Below are 20318 nucleotides of genomic sequence, written 5' to 3'. Positions count from 1 at the left end.
GAAATAGGCTGGCAGGAAGGAAACTCAGGAAAGAGTTGAAGTTGCAGTTTTGTGGAGCAGAGCAGTTCAGTAAGCTAAAAACTCAAGCAGAATTCCTAAGTTACAGTCTTGAGGCAGAATTCCTTTTTCTCCAGGAAACCTCAGTTTTTGCTCTTAAGGCCTTCAGTTGTTTAGATGAGGCCCATTCACATTCTTGAGGGTGATCTCCTTTACGTACGGTCAGCTGATTGTAAGTATTCATATCTCCAAAATACCTTCACAGTGACATCTAGATGAGCGTTTGACCAAACAACTGGGCACCATAGTCTTGGCAAGCTGATACACAAAATTAGTCCTCACAGGGCCTGTTTGCTTCACTCCATGTATATCATAGCTAGTAGGAAGAATTTAGCTAAAATTAACTGATTAAATGTAGTAAATATGAGATGAATAAAGCGAAATTCAGGCATCAAATTACTATTCTCCTGGGATTCTACAAATGGGAGTTTTCTGGATTCTTATTCCCATCATCTTTGGGGAATAAGAACCTACTTGTTTTAGGTAACAGTCAATGTGATAAAGAAGTTTTCAAAAATTAGGTAGCTAAGTAGAGTATATTCAAGTGTCATTTTTATGTTTCTTTCATTTCCTCAGCTTCTCTGTTTGTTAATATGTTGGATACTATAATTTCATCCCTATTGTTTTATAAATTATTTTCTCTGCTCTCTGTTTATATTTTTTAGATACAAAAGTTTGGTGACCCAAATGGAGTTGTTCAGTTTGCTCCTGAGACTTTGTCTAAGAAGACTTATTCAGAGCCTCTGGCTCTGGAAGGGCCCCTGCTCATTACCTTCTTTGTCAGAAGAGTCAAGGGCACCTTTGGAGAGATTATGGTATTATTTTTCATTTGATTTTTCAAAGTACCAGTTTGCCTAACAAATGTGGTTAAGAGGGACAGAGAAACTGCATGTTCTAGTTAATTAAAGTTTTTGATAAACTAAAGTTACGTGAGTTTTCAGAGAAACAGAGGCTTTATTTAAACATCTTTGGGCTCTCTCATCAGCATCAACCTCTAGCTATCTCTCTAAATTAAAATTGGTTACAGTTAGTTCAGAAAGATTTTCCTCACACTTAATCATAAAGAACCAAATGATTTTACATTTTATTGTTTGCTATAACGTGAAGGCTTTCCTACTTAAGCCTCTCAATGATTTGTGTAAATTCTCCAGGGCCTTATTTCTCATTAGAATTTTTCCATTTAGCAACTGTTTTTTAAGAGGTTGTCTTTGCGTGTATATTTATATAGAATGTTTGGGGATGCCCTTGTAAGTTTTCATGATATTTGATTAACAAATCAAGGTAATTTGTTTGCAGGAAAAACATATTTTGTGAAATTTCTCTATACACTGACCTCTCTTTCTGTATTGGATATTAACTGGTACTTCTTCAGTTGACACTTCATAGTTTTGAGGCCAGCAATTCTTGGAAAATAATGATTGATTTTTTATATCTCATAGATAGTCCTTTTTTATTAAAAACAAACAAAAATTTTGATTTAATTGTCAAATTATCTACTTTTTACCTTGAAATACTGTGTGTGGTTTACTACTAAAGTTATTTGTGGAACTGGAATTTTTAAGGTGGCTTGCTTCTCTGTGTCCCTTCAAATTGTGCTATTATTTTAGAAGCAGGTAAAATAATGAGATTTTGTAATCTTGTCCTGCAAATAGCATTCAACAGCCTGAAAGAGTCAGTATACTTTCCAAGCTAACGTATACTTAGAGAGTTTGGCTTTGAATATAGTGATGCACAATTATATATATTTTTGTATATTATAGAGAAAAAAACATAATTTAAGGGAATTTGGTGCAATATACTGAATTATATAATTTTGTTGTTTTTTTCTTTTATTTTAGGTTTACTGGGAATTAAGTAGTGAGTTTGACATTACTGAAGACTTTCTTTCCACCAGTGGATTTTTCACCATTGCTGATGGAGAGAGTGAAGCTAGCTTTGATGTTCATTTGCTACCAGATGAGGTACCTGAGATAGAGGAAGATTATGTGATCCAGCTTGTTTCTGTAGAGGGAGGAGCCGAACTGGATCTGGAGAAAAGTATCACATGGTTCTCTGTTTATGCAAATGATGACCCACATGGAGTATTTGCCCTGTATTCGGATCGCCAGTCAATACTTATTGGGCAGAACCTTATTAGATCCATCCACATTAACATAACCCGGCTTGCTGGAACATTTGGAGATGTGGCTGTTGGGCTTCGAATATCATCGGATCATAAAGAACAGCCGATTGTTACCGAAAATGCAGAGAGGCAGCTGGTGGTCAAAGATGGTGCCACATATAAAGTGGACGTGGTGCCAATAAAGAATCAGGTTGGTGGCATTTCTTCAGTTTCCTGATCATTCCAATAAAACCCTTTCAGGAGTGCCCATGCTTACCTCATAATCAGTTTGAAATCTTATTCAGGTATTTAAATGGAACCACAAAAAAATGCCCTCGAAAATGTTTAGTAACTACTGGATAATACATTTGCAGATTATAATAAGTATATTACTATTTGGATGGAGATAATAGATTTTTGTGTAGAGAGTAACAGACACTTATTTAATACTTACAAAGTTCTAGGAAATGTTTCCAGTGGTGTGCATATACACCTGCACACCCATGGACATGTGTATGCACACGCACACACACTGATACTTGTCAAAGGGGAGAAATTTGTAGGCTTCTTTGTGCTTCTAGCAAAGAGTAGTGCAATGAAATAGATTACATGAAGAGGATTTGTGAATACAGAGACTGGTAACTGCTTCTCTCTTTGAAAAGTTGAAATGTAGGAAATTGGCTATGATATTCTCTAATGGTAATGAGGAGAAATCATAGCAGGCTGCTCTGCCAAGATCTGGGGTGGGTGATCAGAATGCATGGATGTCCTGTGGCTCAAGCAGGCAGCCCAGCAGTCTTTCTCAGTCTGAACCACAGAAAGTGATTGAGTGACTGTTTTTTTAATTCCTCCCAAGGATGGTACATGTCATATCATCCTCTGTGCATGCATTATGGCATTCATTGCCACTGGATGCATTATGGCATTGGGATTAATTATCTCATGGGCAAGAAAGGCTGTCCAAGAAGTAGACAGATTGGTGTCATCTTGAGAAAAACTTGCAGGGTGAATTGTGTAGCTAGAGAGAATGAAAAAGGAGAATATATTCTCTCTGTCAAGGAATGGTGAAGAGGGGAATTCTGAAGCCTTTGGGAACACCCAAATCAACTCCATGAAGGCTTGAGCATTTGGGTGCTGCTTTCATGGAGGTGTGGTGTTCAGCCAGTGTCAGCTTAGTTTCATATAAACTTGTGATCCATAGAAAATAGGCTATCATTTCCGGATAAGCAACAAGCCTATTACACTAATCCATACTTACAGTGCTACCTTTTGATGTGTTGTGTACCTGAGCCTTTTGTAGTTGCTTAATAAAGAAAACAAATGGGGTCTTCTTAGTGAGACATGGGTTTCATAGCTATTCCTACATTCCTGTACAATATGTCCTCAGTTAATGTCCACAGGTTCTTGGAAACTGCAGCTTTAAGTGAAATGATGTACAATGTAACCAATTTTACCGTAAGCTAATTGATATAAACAATAGTTAAGTTCCTACAGCGTATTTCTGGTCACAAAAACAGCGCCAGACTTATAATAAAGATCACCTACTTTGAAATTAAACATTGAAATAAATGTGAGCTATACCAGCATTTGAGAAAGAGTAATAAAAACAAAATAATTATTCACCCTATTTTTCCAGCTCAAGGTTGTAGGTTGCCAGAGCCTTCCATGGTAGCTCAGGGCTCAAGGCAGGGATCAACCCTGGACAGGACTCCATCCCATCGCAGGGCACAGTCACACTCACACCCACGCTCACTCAGACTGGCATCATTGACACATGCTGATTCAGCCTCACGTGCACATCTTTGGAATGTGGGGGAGACTGGAACACTTGGAGAGACCCATGCAGATATGGGGAGAATGTGCAGACTCCACACAGACAGTGGCTCTGGCTGGCAATTGATTTTTTTCTCATCAACATTACATGAAACATCATTGAGTGAAACTGTGTGATTTGAAGACCTGTTTTAGTTCCTTGGGAAACTGACTCAATGTCATGACCTTACTTTATCAATTTCTAACCTGCATTTCCTGTATCCGACAGCTCTCAAGGCTAAACAGTACAAAAATGGAAAAAGAGAAGTAGATTAAGTTAACCAGAGTATTATTGTATCAAGTCTCACTTACAAATTAGAAAAAGTTTAAAAAATACAGTATGCCTAAATTGTGTAACTCGAAACATTTTCCCATGTATTCATAGCATTACATTCTGAACATATTCAATTTATAAGCTGCTAAAGAACACTAGGGGGCAATCCTTTAACTTTTCCAGAAATAGCTGGTATCATTTTATAGTAAGTTTTCATTTGACAATAAGGCAGGCCAAAGAGAAGATTAGATATTGTATTGTTTTACTAAGCAACGTGTATAGTACAAAATTGCTCTCAGGCATAAGAAAACCAAAATATGTGATGTATATTACATGGACTAACACCCTTGATCTGCCTAGTTGTTAGATTGTTTTTCACGGTACCTGGAACATTTTGAAGCATGTGGTAGTCCACTTTTCATTTCATTTGAAAGCTTAGCATTGCATTTCATAAAAATACTTAGCTTTCCTAATATGATAAATGAATTATCATTTATGAATTTCTTAATATTGTCTTTGAACCCATTTTAATTATTTTTATGATTTCTATTTTCATAAAGAGTAACAAAAGTTTACTAGTTTATGCATGCATAAAAACCCTCTTTTTTGCTCACTTTAATATCTCTTTTTAACCTATTTCGAGTTGCACAGCTTCCTTCTCTCTGGCACATTCCAGGATTGTGGTGTAAGACTGCACATAGATTTTTAGGTGTTGGTGAGTTAGTCTTCCAAGGAACTGTTTGGGGAAAGGTGTGACATGCACTTAAACCAAAGACAAGATTTTTTTCAACGGTTCCTTTCTTCCCTGTCACCCGGTATATAACCCATTGCTCTTTGAAGATTGGGATATTAGTTACAAGAGTTTACATCCTGTCCTCCCTCTTCTACCTTCTTGGATAAAAGTTGAGACTTTGGACAGGTAAGCCACAGAGAAGGACCCCAAGGGCCATGATGTATCTAACCCTGTGTGCTGTGGCTTCTAACCTGCAAGTGGGTCTTTTAACAGGGTAGGTTTCCATTAGGCTCTAAGAACAAAAGAGTCTTGATGTAGGTTTAACACCAGAACCTTGGAGTGTCAACTGTTAGCACCTGGTAAGTTGTTAACACCTGGTTAACAACTGGCTTTTTTTTATGAGGCACAGACTGACAATAAGAATCATTGACCTGCTAAAGAAACAAGCCTAGGCTTGAAATACTTTTTCAGAATGCAAGAGGAATTTTATATTTGTGGCTGGGTCATTTATTGAACACTTATTATGTGCCAATCACTGTGAGAAGCTCAGCAGATACGAAGATGACTGAGAAACAATTCCTGGTGCCATGTTGCTCCCTGTCTAGTGTATGAACAGCCAGTTATAAGAGCATGTGGATAAATAGTGTTGGCATGTGCACAGGATGTTATGGTACCATAAATCGTTTCTGTTTGTGCCCAATGCCATCAAGAACAATAGGCAAGAATTGCTGGCAAGATGGCCGAATAGGACAGCTCTGGTCTGCAACTCCCAGTGAGATCGACGCAGAAGGCAGGTGATTTCTGCATTTCCAACTTAGGTACCCAGTTCATCTCACTGGGACTGGTTGGACAGTGGGTGCAGTCCATGGAGGGGAAGCCGAAGCAGGGTAGGGTGACGCCTCACCTGGGAAGCACAAGGGGTTGGGGAATTTTCGCCCCTACCCAAGGGAAGCCATGAGGGACTGAGCCTGAAGAACCATGCATTCTGGCCCAGATACTGTGCTTTCCCCATAGTCGTCACAACCTACACAGACAGGAGACTCCCTCTGGTGCCTACACCACCAGGGCCCTGGGTTTCAAGCACAAAACTGGGCAGCTGTTTGGGCAGACACCGATCTAGCTGCAGAAGTTTTTTTTTTTTTTTTTTTTTCTTACCTCAGTGGTGGCTGGAATGCCAGCAAGACAGAACCGTTCACTCCCCTGGAGAGGGGGCTGAAGCCAGGGAGCCAAGTGGTCTTGCTCAGCAGGTCCCACCCCCAAGGAGCCCAGCAAACTAAGATCTACTGGTTTGAAATTCTCGCTGCCAGCACAGCAGCAGTCTGAGATTGACCTGGGACGCTCCAGCTTGGTTGGGGGAGGAGCGTCCACCCTGGCTGAGGCTTGAGTAGGTGGTTTTACCCTCACAGTGTAAACAAAGCCAACAGAAAGTTCAAACTGGGCTGAGCCCACCACAGCGCAGCAAGGCTGCTGTGGTCAGACTGCCAGATTTCTCCTCTCCGGGCAGGGCATCTCTGAAAAAAAGGCAGCAGCCCCAGTCAGGGACTTATAGAGAAAACCCCCATCTCCCTGGCACAGAGCACCTGGGGGAAGGGGCGGCTGAAGGAGCAGCTTCAGCAGACTTAAACTTCCCTGCCTGATGGCTCTGAAGAGAGCAGTGGATCTCCCAGCACAGCGTTCAAGCTCTACTAAGGGTCAGACTGCCTCCTCAAGTGGATCCCTGACCCCCGTGTATCCTGACTGGGAGACACCTCCCAGTACAGGCTGACAGACAACTCATACAGGAGAGCTCTGGCTGGCATCTGGCAGGTGCCCCGCTGGGTCGAAGCTTCCAGAGGAAAGAACAGGCAGCAATCTTTGCTGTTCTGCAGCCTCTGCTGGTGATATCCAGGCAAACAGGGTCTGGAGTGGACCTCCAGCAAACTCCAGCAGACCTGCAGCAGAGGGACCTGACTGTTAGAAGGAAAACTAACAGAAAGGAGCAGCACATCCACTCAGAGACCTCATCCAAAGGTCACCAACATCAAAGACCAAAGGTAGATAAATCCACAAAGAGGGGGAGAAACCAGAGCAAAAATGCTGAAAATTCCAAAAACCAGAACGCTGCTTCTCCTCCAATGGATCACAACTTCTTGCTAGCAAGGGAACAAAACTGGACAGAGAATGAGTTTGACGATTGACAGAAGTAAGCTTCAGAAGGTGGATAATAATAAACTCCTCCGAGCTAAGGGAGCATATTCTAACCCAATGCAAGGAAGCTAAGAACCTTGAAAAAAGGTTAGATGAATTGCTAACTAGAATAACCAGTTTAGAGAAGAACATAAATGACCTGATGGAGCTGAAAAACACAGCACAAGAACTTCGTGAAGCATACACAAGTATCAATAGCTGAATCAACCAAGCAGAAGAAATGATATGATAGATTGAAGATCAGCTTAATGAAGTAAAGCAAGAAGACGAGATTAGAGAAAAAAAAATAAAAAGGAATGAACAAAGCCTCCAAGAAATATGGGACTATGTGAAAAGACCAAATCTACGTTTGATTGGTGTACCTGAAAGTGACAGGGAGAATGGAACCAAGTTGGAAAACATTCTTCAGGATATTATCCAGGAGAGCTTCCCCAACCTAGCAAGACTGGCCAACATTCAAATTCAGGAAATACAGAGAACACCAAAAAGATACCCCTTGAGAAGAGCAACCATAAGACACATAATTGTCAGATTCACCAAAGTTGAAATGAAGGAAAAAATGTTAAGGGCAGCCAGAGAGAAAGGTCGGGTTACCCACAAAGGGAAGCCCATCAGACAAACAGCCGATCTCTCAGCACAAACCCTACAAGCCAGAAGAGAGTGGGGGCCAATATTCAACATTCTTAAAGAAAAGAATTTTCAACCCAGAATTTCATATCCAGCCAAACTAAGCTTCATAAGTGAAGGAGAAATAAAATCCTTTACAGACGAGCAAATGCTGAGAGATTTTGTCACCACCAGGCCTGCCTTATAAGAGCTCCTGAAGGAAGCACTAAACATGGAAAGTAAAACCGGTACCAGCCACTGCAAAAACATACCAAATTATAAAGACCATCGACACTATGAAGAAGCTGCACCAACTAATGGGCAAAATAACCAGCTGGCATCATGATGACATGATCAAATTCACACATAACAATATTAACATTAAATGTAAACGGGCTAAATGTCCCAATTAAAAGACACAGACTGCCAAATTGGATAAAGAGTCAAGACCCATCTTCAGGAGACCCATCTCACGTGCAGAGACACACATAGGCTCAATATAAAGGGATGGAGGAATATTTACCAAGCAAATGAAAAGCAAAAAAAACAAAAAAGCAGGAGTTGCAATCCTAATCTCTGATGAAACAGACTTTTAAATCAACAAAGATCAAAAGAGACAAAGAAGGCCAGTACATAATAGTAAAGGGATCAATGCATCAAGAAGAGCTAACTATCTTAAATATGTATGCACTCAATACAGGAGCACCCAGATTCAAAAAGCAAGTTCTTAGAGACCTACAAAGAGACTTAGACTCCCACACAATAATAATGAGAGACTTTAACACCCCACTGTCAATATTAGACAGATCAATGAGACAGAAAATTAACAAGGATATTCAGGACTTGAACTCAGCTCTGGACCAAGTGGACCTAAGAGACATCTACAGGTATCTCCACCCCACATCAACGGAATATATCTTCTTCTCAGCACCTCGTCGCACTTATTCTAAAATTGACCACATAATTGGAAGTAAAACACGCCTCAGCAAATGTGAAAGAATGGAAATAATAACAGTCTTTCAGAGCACAGTGCAATCCAATTAGAACTCAGGATTGGGAAACTCACTCAAAACTGGGTAAATAACAAAATGAAGGCAGAAATAAAGATATTCTTTGAAACCAATGAGAACAAAGACACAATGTACCAGAATCTCTGGGACACAGCTAACACAGTGTTTAGAGGGAAATTTATAGCATTAAATGCCCACAAGAGAAAGCAGGAAAGATCTAAAATCGACACCCTAACATCAAAATTAAAAGAGCTAGAGTAGCAAGAGCAAATTCAAAAGCTAGCAGAAGACAAGAAATAGCTAAGATCAGAGCAGAACTGAAGGGGATAGAGATATGAAAAATGCTTCAAAAAATCAATCCAGGAGCTGATTTTTTGAAAAGATCAATAAAATAGATTGACTGCTAGCCAGACTAATGAAGAAGAAAAGAGAGAAGAATCAAATAGACACAATAAAAAATGATATAGGGGATATCACCACTGATCCCACAGAAATACAAACTACCATCAGAGAATACTATAAACACCTCTATGCAAATAAACTAGAAAATCTAGAAGAAATGGATAAATTCATGGACACATACACCCTCCCAAGACTACACCAGGAAGAAGTCGAATCCCTGAATAGACCAAATAACAAGTTCTGGAATTGAGGTAGTAATTAATAGCCTACCAATCAAAAAAAGTCCAGGCCAAGACGGATACACCGCCGAATTCTACCAGAGGTACAAAGAGGAGCTGGTACCCTACCTTCTGAAATGATTCCAAACAAAAGAAAAAGAGGGACTCCTCCTTGACTCATTTCATGAGGCCAGCATAATTCTGATACCAAAACCTGACAGAGACACAACAAAAAAAGAAAATTTCAGGCCAATATCTGTGATGAACATCGATGAGAAAATTGTCAATAAAATACTGGCAAACCATATCCAGCAGCACATCAAAAAGCTTATCTACCATGATCAACTCTGCTTCATACCTGGGATGCAAGGCTGGTTCAACATACGCAAATCATTAAAAGTAATCCATCACAGAAACAGAAGCAATGACAAAAACCACATGATTATCTCAATAGATGCAGAAAAGGCCTTTGACAAAATTCAGCAGCCCTTCATGCTAAAAACTCTCAATAAACTAGGTATTGATGGAATGTATCTCAAAATAATAAGAGCTATTTATGACAAACCCACAACCAATATCATACTGAATGGGCAATAACTAGAAGCATTCCCTTTGAAAACTGGCACAAGACAAGGATGCCCTCTGTCACCACCCCTATTTAACATAGTATTGGAAGTTCAGGCCAGGGCAATCAGACAAAAGAAAGGAGTAAAGGATATTCAAATAGAAAAGGAGGAAGTCAAATTATCTCTGTTTGCAGATGACATGTTTGTATATTTAGAAAACCCCATCATCTCAGCCCCAGATCTCCTTAAGCTGATAAGCAACTTCAGCAAAGTCTCAGGATACAAAATCAATGTACAAAAATCACAAGTATTCTTATACACCAATAACAAACAGAGAGCCAGATCACGAGTGAACTCCCATTCACAATTGCTACTAAGAGAATAAAATACCTAGGAATCAAATTTACAAGGGATGTGAAGGACCTTTTCAAGGACAACCACAAACCACTGCTCAAGGGAATAAGAGAGGACACAAACAAATGGGAAAACATTTCCATGCTCATGGATAGGAAGAATTAATATCGTTAAAATGGCCATACTGCCCAAAGTAATTTATAGATTCAGTGCTATCCCCATCAAGCTACCATTGACTTTCTTCATAGAATTGGAAAAAACTACCTTAAACTTCATATGGAACCAAAAAAGAGCCCGCATTGCCAAGACAATCCTAAGCAGAAAGAACAAAGCTGGAGGCATCACACTACCTGACTTCAAACTACACTACAAGCCTACAGTAATCAAAACAGCATGGTAGTGGTACCAAAACAGATATATAGACCAATGGAACAGAATAGAGGCCTCAGAAATACACCACACATCTACAACCATCTGATCTTTGACAAACCTGACAAAAACAAGCAATGGGGAAAGGATTCCCTATTTAATCAATGCTGTTGGGAAAACTGGCTAGCCATATGCAGAAAACTGAAACTGGACCCCTTCCTTATACCTTATACAAAAATTAACTCAAGATGGATTAAAGACTTAAAAGTAAGACCCAAAACCATAAAAATCCTAGAAGAAAACCTAGGAAATACCATTTAGGACATAGGTATGGGCAAAGACTTCATGTCTGAAACACCAAAAGCAATGGCAATGGAAGCCAAAATTGACAAATGGGATCTAATTAAACTAAAGAGCTTCTGCACAGCAAAAGAAACTATCATCAGAGTGAACAGGCAACCTACAGAATGGGAGAAAATTTTTGCAATCTATCCATCTGACAAAGGGCTAATATCCAGAATCTACAAAGAACTTAAACAAATTTACAAGAAAAAAAACAAGCCCATCAGGAAATGGGCAAAGGATATGAACAGACACTTCTCAAAAGAACACATTTATGCAGCCAACAAACATATGAAAAAATGCTCATCATCACTGGTCATTAGAGAAATGCAAATCAGAACCACAATGAGATACTATCTCACACCAGTTAGAATGGCGATCATTAAAAAGTCAGAAAACAACAGATGCTGGAGAGGATGTGGAGAAATAGGAATGCTTTTACACTGTTGGTGGGAGTGTACATTAGTTCAACCATTGTGGAAGACAGTGTGACGATTCCTCAAGGATCTAGGACTAGAAATACGATTTGACCCAGCAATCCCATTATTGGGCATATACCCAAAGGATTATAAATCATTCTACTGTAAATACACATGCACACATGTTTATTGTGAAACTATTCACAATAGCAAAGGCTTGGTGCCAAACCAAATGTCCATCAGTGATAGACTAGATAAAGAAAATGTGACACATACACCATGGAATACTATACAGCCATAAAAATGGATGAGTTCATGTCCTTTGCAGGGTCATGGATGAAGCTGGAAACTGTCATTCTCAGCAAACTAACACAAGAACAGAAAACCAGGCACCACGTGTTCTCACTCATAAGTGGTAGTTGAACAATGAGAACACATGGACACAGAGAGGGGAACATCACACACTGGGGCCTGTCGGGGTGGGCACTAGGGGAGGGGTAGCATTAGGAGAAATACCTAATATAGGTGACGGGTTGATGGGTGCAGCAAACCACCATGGCATATGTATACCTATGTAACAAAACTGCATATTCTGCACATGTACCCTAGAACTTAAAATATAATAATAATAAAAATAAAGAACGAATGATAGGCAATATAGAAAGTGGTATTGGTGATGCAGTCTTGGATTACGGAAATGGAAGAGCGTATTGAGAACATGATCAACTCCTAAAAACTTTCAAATTCATTTTTAAATTAATCTAACCTCTTTTCTTCTGTAGGTGAACCAGCTTTTCCTCAAATCTGCTCTAACTCATGTTCCATTTTAGCATTTAATTACCGCTCCCTGGGGATCTGCCACATCATACAAGTCTGTGTGTACCGGATGGGCCCATGAGCAGAGGAGCTAGGCGGGAAGGCACAAGTGACCTGGTGCTTTAAGCTGACACCTGGCTATTCACTCTTAGGAAAATAAAGATAAAGAAAAATCATTAGCTGCCCAGCCAGTGACTTTCATGGGGGGAGGGGTACACTCTTATAGGAGAGGTGGGATATACATGATTAAAATTTTTCTGTGATTTATTTGTTTTTTTTTTAGCACTTGACCCATGATTCATGTTCAGTGAATGTCATTTTGAATGCATAAAACCCCTGTTACCCTCATGTTGCCCAATATTTGAAACCATCACGGTATATATTTTGCAAATTTGAGGATGTGTTGTCTAAATTCATTATATTTAAAAGAAGAAGAGACTTTACAGAAATGGTTGATTTTTACATTCAATCAAGATATGCAAAGTTTTTGGGAATATTCCAGGTTGTGAGATAACTTGGGGGTTATTACCAAGACCAACGTTTCTATGGGAAAATGTGCTGTAAGTTTCAAAAATAACTTTTTGCATAACATCAATACATAAATTCCAGATTCCCCCTATTTTGCTGGATTCTAAAATTTTGAAAATATGTAACACATAGGATTAATTTTTATTTATCCAACATAAATCAGTACACTGAAATTATTCATTTTGAGTAAATATGATGAATTATTAGTATTCAATGAGGAGGAGGAAATTATTCAATGAGGAGGAGGAAAGTGAGTTTTGCCAAGTTTATAGGAGCTGACGCTTTGCCAGAGTGCCCCTTCCGTTTTCTTGATACTTGATTCTATCATGAACACTGCCTGTGTGGCTACTGTCATTGGTGAAGCCATTTGGGCACATGTGAAAAATTTGAAAATTTGTGTTTTTTTTGTTTAGTTTTGTTTGTTCTTTTTTGGGGGAGAAGGGGAGACGGAGTCTTGCACTGTTGCCAGGCCGGAGTGCAGTGGCACAATCTCAGCTCACTGCAACCTCTGCCTCCTGGGTTCAAATGATTCTCCTGCCTCAGCCTCCCAAGTAGCTGGGACCACAGGTTTGCACCACCAAGCCCAGCTAATTTTTATTTTTATTTTTTGTTTTTTATTAGTAGAGACAGGGTTTCACCATGTTGGCCACGCTGGTCTTGAACTCTTGGCCTCAAGTGATCCACCCGCCTGGGCCTCCCAAAGTGCTGGGATTACAGGTGTGGGCCACTGTGCCCAGCCAATTTGTAGTTTTTTATACTCTACATCTTCCACTCCTTATCTCACACCCTACATACTGGTGGTTTGTTTTGTGATGGGGAAAAGTGCATGTATTGATGAAACTGTTTGCTACTAAAGCAACCTCCGGCATTATGCTAATGGCTCAAGTCAAAGAACAGCATTTTTCTCTGAAAATTATTTCTAAATCACTGACACTGTTTGTTTATAGGTCTTCCTATCACTGGGCTCTAATTTCACTTTGCAACTGGTGACTGTGATGCTTGTCGGTGGACGTTTCTATGGAATGCCAACAATTCTTCAGGAAGCAAAATCTGCTGTCCTTCCAGTCTCTGAGAAAGCTGCCAATTCTCAGGTAATTGGCCCTGTGTGTGGTTCTCTCAGCAGAACACTAGAGGGCAGCTTTTACAGGAAGGACGGAGACTCTTAGAGCTAGAATTTCTCATGAGTAACTATTTTCTTAAATATAAATAACTCTGTGAATATCAAAGTAGATGTAACAGATATATTATATAAAATAATTAGTCTATTTTCAACATTCAGTAGGAAAAAAAGAGATATGTCCATATCTCTTCTTGATATTTTGTATCTAATATTGAGGTATTTTATGTTAAATAATTAAAATTATAATGAAGCACTAATATTCCACACTTTTTCGCATACTAACATTGTGGATGTTTATGTTTAATATTCAGACTTTGGTTTACAGGGGCGAGTTTGTCTTGATGTAGATAAATGCTGATGGTCAGATCCTGTGATATGGTTGCAACTAAGTATTTGCATCTTCTGTCTGAGGTCGTTGTAGGAAAGATTATTTCCCAATCATTTCATACATGCACATGAGAACAAAGAACAACTTGAGGGCTTTCCTTTCCTTTCAGGTGGATTCTGTCAATATATGAAAAAGACAAGGCTGTTATCTGTGGCTATGGTAACGTGTGTATGTTTGAAGCCATTGTGTGATATAATTCTATCCTACTCCTTCAGGTGGGAGCTGAAGTGACTCGGGCAAGCCTGGCTCAAGATGCTGAGGTGGAATCTGTACAGATGAATGGGCAGGAATATGGGCAGATATAGTCTCTGGCCACTAAGGGATGCTCTTCAGCTACTCCCGCCTGAGCATCTTCTCCAAGGAGAATGAATGTGCTTTTTCTCTTAAAATAGAATACACTGGCTATTAAAATAACTGAGAGTAAAAGGTTTTTTTTTTTCTTTACCTCCTCTTCTTTAAGAGTGAATGAGGAAATAGAATTTATTAATGCTTTGAATTTTGTTGTCTTCTTTTTGTTCATGGGTTGTTATAAAAAAAAAAAGATTCAGCAAAACCATTCATTTGGAGGAAAACATTTCCTACTCCTTATCCATGCACATTGTCACAATACTGTAGCACCCCAAAGGGCAAGGTTAGAGTCCATCATGGTACATTCACGTCTTTGGTGTAACCTCTATACTTGTATCAGTGTTTGGTGTGTATGTGCACACGTGTGTGTGTATGTGTGATGTGGCTAGGGCATTTCAAAATAGCCCTCTAGTCATGTAGCAAGAATGATCTCACTCAAAGCTTTTGGCAGTTGCTAAGCAGAAGCCTCACTGGGCTGGGCATGGTGGCTCATGCTTTTAATCCCAGCAATTTGGGAGGCCCAGGTGGGTGAATCCCCTGAGGTCAGGAGTTTGAGACTAGCCTGGCCAACGTGATAAAACCTTGTGTCTACTAAAAATACAAAATTAGCTGCATGTGGTGGCATATGCCTGTAGTCCCAGCTATTGGGGAAGGTGAGGCATGAGAATCACTTGAACCTGGGAGGCAGAGGTTGGAGTGAGCCGAGATCATACCACTGCACTCCAGCCTGGATGACAGAGCAACGCTCTGTCTCAAGAAAAAAAAAAAGAAGAAGAAAAAGAGAAGCCTCACTGTAACAGAGAATCTAGGCTGGGGTCAAATTAAAGTAGTTGTTGTTTCTTTTCCTCTGTGGCTCCAGAAGTTATCCTGCGGAACCCTCTCATGTTTTTCTATTATTCTTCATTCCAATTTAAGAAGGGGAGAATGAGTTTTAATATATAACTCTTGATTAAATGGTATCCCAAATTTATAGCTATTGAGACCAAAAGAGGTAAACTGAATTGTTCAAATCAAAATGTGAAGCCAGGAATCTGCTTTTATTCTTACTCATTGCTCAGAACTTATTTCATCTATAAATCACATACCCTGGGAACGTTGCACATAAAACAAAATCTTACTTGATGCTTGTGATAAAGATGGGTATTAAAAAAAACTTTGAAGTTTTCTGGTCTTCAAAAAAAGATATAAAATTAAGTCAGAGCTGAAAAGAACCCTAATAGAAGGTCTAGTTCATGGTGCTTACTTTATAAATGAAAAAATATACTATTATATCTTAGAAGTCAAATTTTAGTTCTACAAATGAGGTTCTGGAAAGACCCATGAACAAGTCATATTAAATGCCATTTAACATATTTTGCTTTCATTTAACCATAATTACGCTTATCTTTTTTTGGATGTTGTTCATTCAAAAGATAACGTTTTGATTTAAAAAAGAAAAAGCTATCAACTATAACCTAAATAATAAAGTAAAATAAATTTTAAAGTCTGAGATGTTATTTCTTAAGCACTTCTCTTTAATTCAATATGAGACAAGGATATATATTGTATAAACCAAGGGAAAGTTTACATTTAACCCATTCCTCAGAAAACAGGAAGGTTTAGAGAGAAATAAAATACTCTAAGCATGATTTTCCCTCAGGTCGGATTTGAATCCACTGCTTTTCAACTCATGAACATCACTGCTGGCACAAGCCACGTTATGATTTCTAGGAGAGGCACATATGGCGCTCTCTCGGTTGCCTGGACCACTGGATATGCTCCTGGGTTAGAAATTCCTGAATTCATTGTTGTTGGCAACATGACCCCAACACTGGGTGAGTTGTAGTTTTTCTAAGATGAGTCCTGTAGAATATTGGAAGGATATCATTGGCCACTAATTGTCTTGGGTTATCCTTATTCTGGACACTAAACGTAGTTTTCGAATACAATGCTCCCATATTTAAGTGATCAGAGTAGTGCAGGCTGCTTGGTGAGAAAAGGAGAGAAGCTTTTTTCAGTCAAATTAACAACTCCATGCCTTACCTCAAAAGACTGGGGTCACTAAGCAAACTACTCTGTCCATACAATAGGAGTTTGTTGAAAGTAGTTCTAAGAATCTAATTTGGCAAATACAGTAATAAGAAAAATAAAAATACATACAGCTCTTGTATGCATTTCCATGTTCACCTGACTATTTCTGGCAGTAGGGCAGCTGTTACTTTAGATACTTTATTTTTTAAAGTATGCCATTAGGTCTTTGAGAGCTAGTGAGATGCGGATGTTAGATGGTTTGACCTCTACCGTGTTACAGCAAGCTCATTGCAAATTTAGATAATGAGAGTTTATAAAGAACCCTCCAGTGGGCTCTGAATCTGAGGATCTCCCTCCTTGATTCACAGGGTCTTGTTGGTCACCAGGCAAACGCCATTTACACTCAGTAAGAAACCTAATGAATCCTGCAGAGGACTGAGATCCTCAGTCTCTCAGAAAGGAGGGAATGATTTTCATTTTCCCAAGATCTCGGCATCACTGAGAGATAAGAAGGAATCAAAGCTAAGGTCCTATAGAAGATGGGGGATGAGGGCTAGGCCAGTGAAAATGACAACATTTTCATGCCAGCTTCCATCCTAACAGGAATCCCAGAAAACAGAAAGAGAGAAATTAGCTGCGTGATTGAGAGACACCATAGTGTGATAACTGCCTTGGATACTGGGGTTTCTTTAGCCACTGCATAGGTGCCCCTGATGTGATGTCTCAGACATTGTCTCCTCTTGTTTTCCTTTTGGCATGTCCCCTAAGTTAAAGATATTTAATTATTTTTTCCTGTTTATTTTCTAGCCCTTTTTTTCCTGCAGAAACTCTTATCTTTTACTTCCTTAACCCTCTGTCACTTTGGGTGATATGCATAGCTTCATATAATCTAGGGTGTTTACAAAAATTTTTTATGTTAGTAACCACTTGCTACATATGAAAAGATTTATGTGTAGAAATTTTGCTTATTATAAGTGTATATGCGGCTTTGTGCTTACATATCACGTTAGTCTTCAAACGCTTTTGTGAGTTTATGTTAACTTGATTCAGCTAAAATAACAGGAGTTCCCAAATAATAGATCTGTATCTTCAAACAGGTTCATTTAGTTTTTTGAGCCTTTGTAATAAATTTTCAAACACAATGGAAAGTACAGTGAACACCCATAAACTCACTGACTAGATTTATTTATTTATTTTATTTTTAATTTTTTTTTTTGAGACAGAGTCTTGCTCTGTCACCCATGCTGGAATGCAGTGGTGCCATCTCAACTCACTGCAACCTCCACCTCCCGGGCTCAAGGTATTCTCCTGCCTCAGCCTCCTGAGTAGCTGGGATTATAGGCTCGCACCACCATGCCTGGCTAATTTTTGTATTTTTTGTACAGATGGGATTTCACCATGTTGGCCAGGCTGGTCTCAAACTCCTGACCTCAGAATCCGCCCTCGTCGGCCTCCCAAAGTGTTGGGATTACAAGCGTGAGCCACTGTGCCTGGCCTTGACTAGATTTAATAGTTGTTACAGTCTGCTATATTTGTGACATTTTTTCTGAAGCATTTTAAAGTAAAATACATAGATTATGATATTTCACCCCAATCTACTTCAATATGTATCCTAAAAATATGCTGGGGCCAGAATTTAAACCAAAGCCTGACACTAAGTCTATATTAAAGCTTGCCTAACACCAGTCTCTTTTCACTACTGGATTTTGTCATTGAGCCAGGAAAGAAAAAGATATAAAGGAGAAAAGTAAACAGGGACCGAAAGCAAGATTTGTGTGGTCTCCTGTAAGTTTACCTCTCCCCCCACCCCTTTTTAAAAATGTTTTACCTTTTGTGAACTATAATCGAATTTTGGAAAAGAAAATACATTACTACAGTTTTAAAAGTCAAATCCCAATTTAAGAAAAGAAATAATACCCTGCTTTGCTTTTTCATGTTTTCTTTCAGGGAGCCTTTCATTTTCCCACGGTGAACAAAGGAAAGGAGTTTTCCTGTGGACGTTTCCTAGCCCTGGTCGGCCAGAGGCCTTTGTTCTTCACCTATCAGGAGTGCAGAGCAGTGCTCCTGGCGGAGCTCAACTCCGGTAAGACCAACCTCATTCTCACCCAAGAAATTCTCTGAGGAATAATCTGGAATTCATCCATCAAAACAGAAAAAGGCACAAGGATTATTCTCCTTGAAGCAAACACAAACATAGTTTTAGTGTAGAGCATCACGTGGCATGCATGCTGGAGAGGGAGGCGGCTCTTAGGAGCCCCACCACCCACTGTTTGCCCTAAAGAGAGCTCCTCATGCCCCACCTTGAGAATGGGGGCTGGGGTACCATCTCCACTAAGAGCCATGATGGCAGTTCTCCTCTTGTTAAAGACAGCTATCTTCTGAGAAGCTGAAAATACCTGATTGCCCCAAGTGATTAAGAGTAAGAATAAGATTAAGTAAGAATAAGACATCACAGTAGGGTGATAATATTACTTATTTGGACCAGTGGCCCTTTGACTTTAATTTAATTTTATTGAATTTTACTATGTATCTATAATGACTGTTTCTGCAAATACAGTATATTTGCAGATAAATACGTACCAGCCAAAAGCAATTTACTTTCCTTATTTCTGGGATAGACTCGACCAGAGCAGCAGAGGGCAGACCTGCTATTCAGACTTAGGGATTTAGTCCTGGCTCTGCCACTTACTCGCTGTGTAACTTTGAGAAAATTACTTGATCTTTCTGTTCTTCAGTTTACTTGTAAAATAAAGAAAATTTGGGGGTATGAAAACTAGAGTGTATTCAAGTATGTTTGTGTACATGTTTATGTGTGGGGGATCTCCATTGGGGAAATAAAATATGACTTTAGATTATACATATGCCATTTTTAAAATGTTCATCCAGAGAACATATTTTAGGGTTACAAATTCAAATGCTTTAACAGCAACAATAGTTATTAACAGTATTATAGTGCTTGGCCAGGCGTGGTGGCTCACGCCTGTAATCCCAACACTTTGGGAGGCCACGGCAGGCAGATCACCTGAGGTTAGGAATTCAAGACAAGACTGGCCAACATGGCAAAACCCCATCTCTACTTAGAATACAAAACATCAGCCAGATGTGATGGTGCGTGCCTGTAGTCCCAGCTACTTGGGAGGCTGAGGCAAGAGAATCGCTTGAGCCCAGGAGGCAGAGGTTGCAATGAACTGAGATCGCGCCACAGTTCTCCAGCCTGGGCAACAGAGTGAGTGAGACTCCGTATCAAAAACAACAAGAAGTAGTATTATAGGGCTTACCCTAGGCCAGGCATAAACGTTTTTTTTTTTGAGATGGAGACTCGCTCTTTCGCCCAGGCCGGACTGTAGTGGTGCTAGCTCGGCTCACTGCAAGCTCCGCCTCCCGGGTTCACGCCATTCTCCTGCCTCAGCCTCCCGAGTAGCTGGGAGTAGTTGGGACGACAGGCACCTGCCACCGTGCCCTACTAATTTTTTGTATTTTTAGTAGAGATGGGGTTTCACTGTGTTAGCCAGGATGGTCTCGATCTCCTGACCTCGTGATCCGCCCACCTTGGCCTCCCAAAGTGCTGGGATTACAGGCGTGAGCCACCGCGGCCAGGCATAAATCTTACAGTGCTTACTCTAGGCCGGGCATAACACACACACACACACACACACAC

The 20318-nt window shown here is 39.7% G+C and overlaps 1 protein-coding gene across 3 annotated transcripts in view; it reads left to right on the top strand.

Moving 5' to 3' along the window:
* ADGRV1 (adhesion G protein-coupled receptor V1) overlaps positions 1–20318 on the top strand; it is a 602883-nt gene that overhangs the window by 231024 nt on the left and 351541 nt on the right. For 2 of the 3 annotated variants that reach the window (XM_003822773.3, XM_055112209.1), the window contains exons 69-73: positions 723–872; positions 1896–2369; positions 13742–13885; positions 16290–16464; positions 18608–18743. In XM_003822773.3, the coding sequence (XP_003822821.2) occupies positions 723–872; positions 1896–2369; positions 13742–13885; positions 16290–16464; positions 18608–18743 (1079 nt within the window). The remainder of the gene's footprint in view (positions 1–722; positions 873–1895; positions 2370–13741; positions 13886–16289; positions 16465–18607; positions 18744–20318) is intronic. The other variant, XM_055112210.1, reaches the window with a different exon arrangement.

The sequence above is a fragment of the Pan paniscus genome, chromosome 4 (assembly GCF_029289425.2).
Source record: "Pan paniscus chromosome 4, NHGRI_mPanPan1-v2.0_pri, whole genome shotgun sequence".
Lineage (NCBI taxonomy): Eukaryota > Metazoa > Chordata > Mammalia > Primates > Hominidae > Pan > Pan paniscus.
Note: the sequence above shows the minus strand (reverse complement) of the source record. Positions and strands in the feature narration are given on the sequence as shown.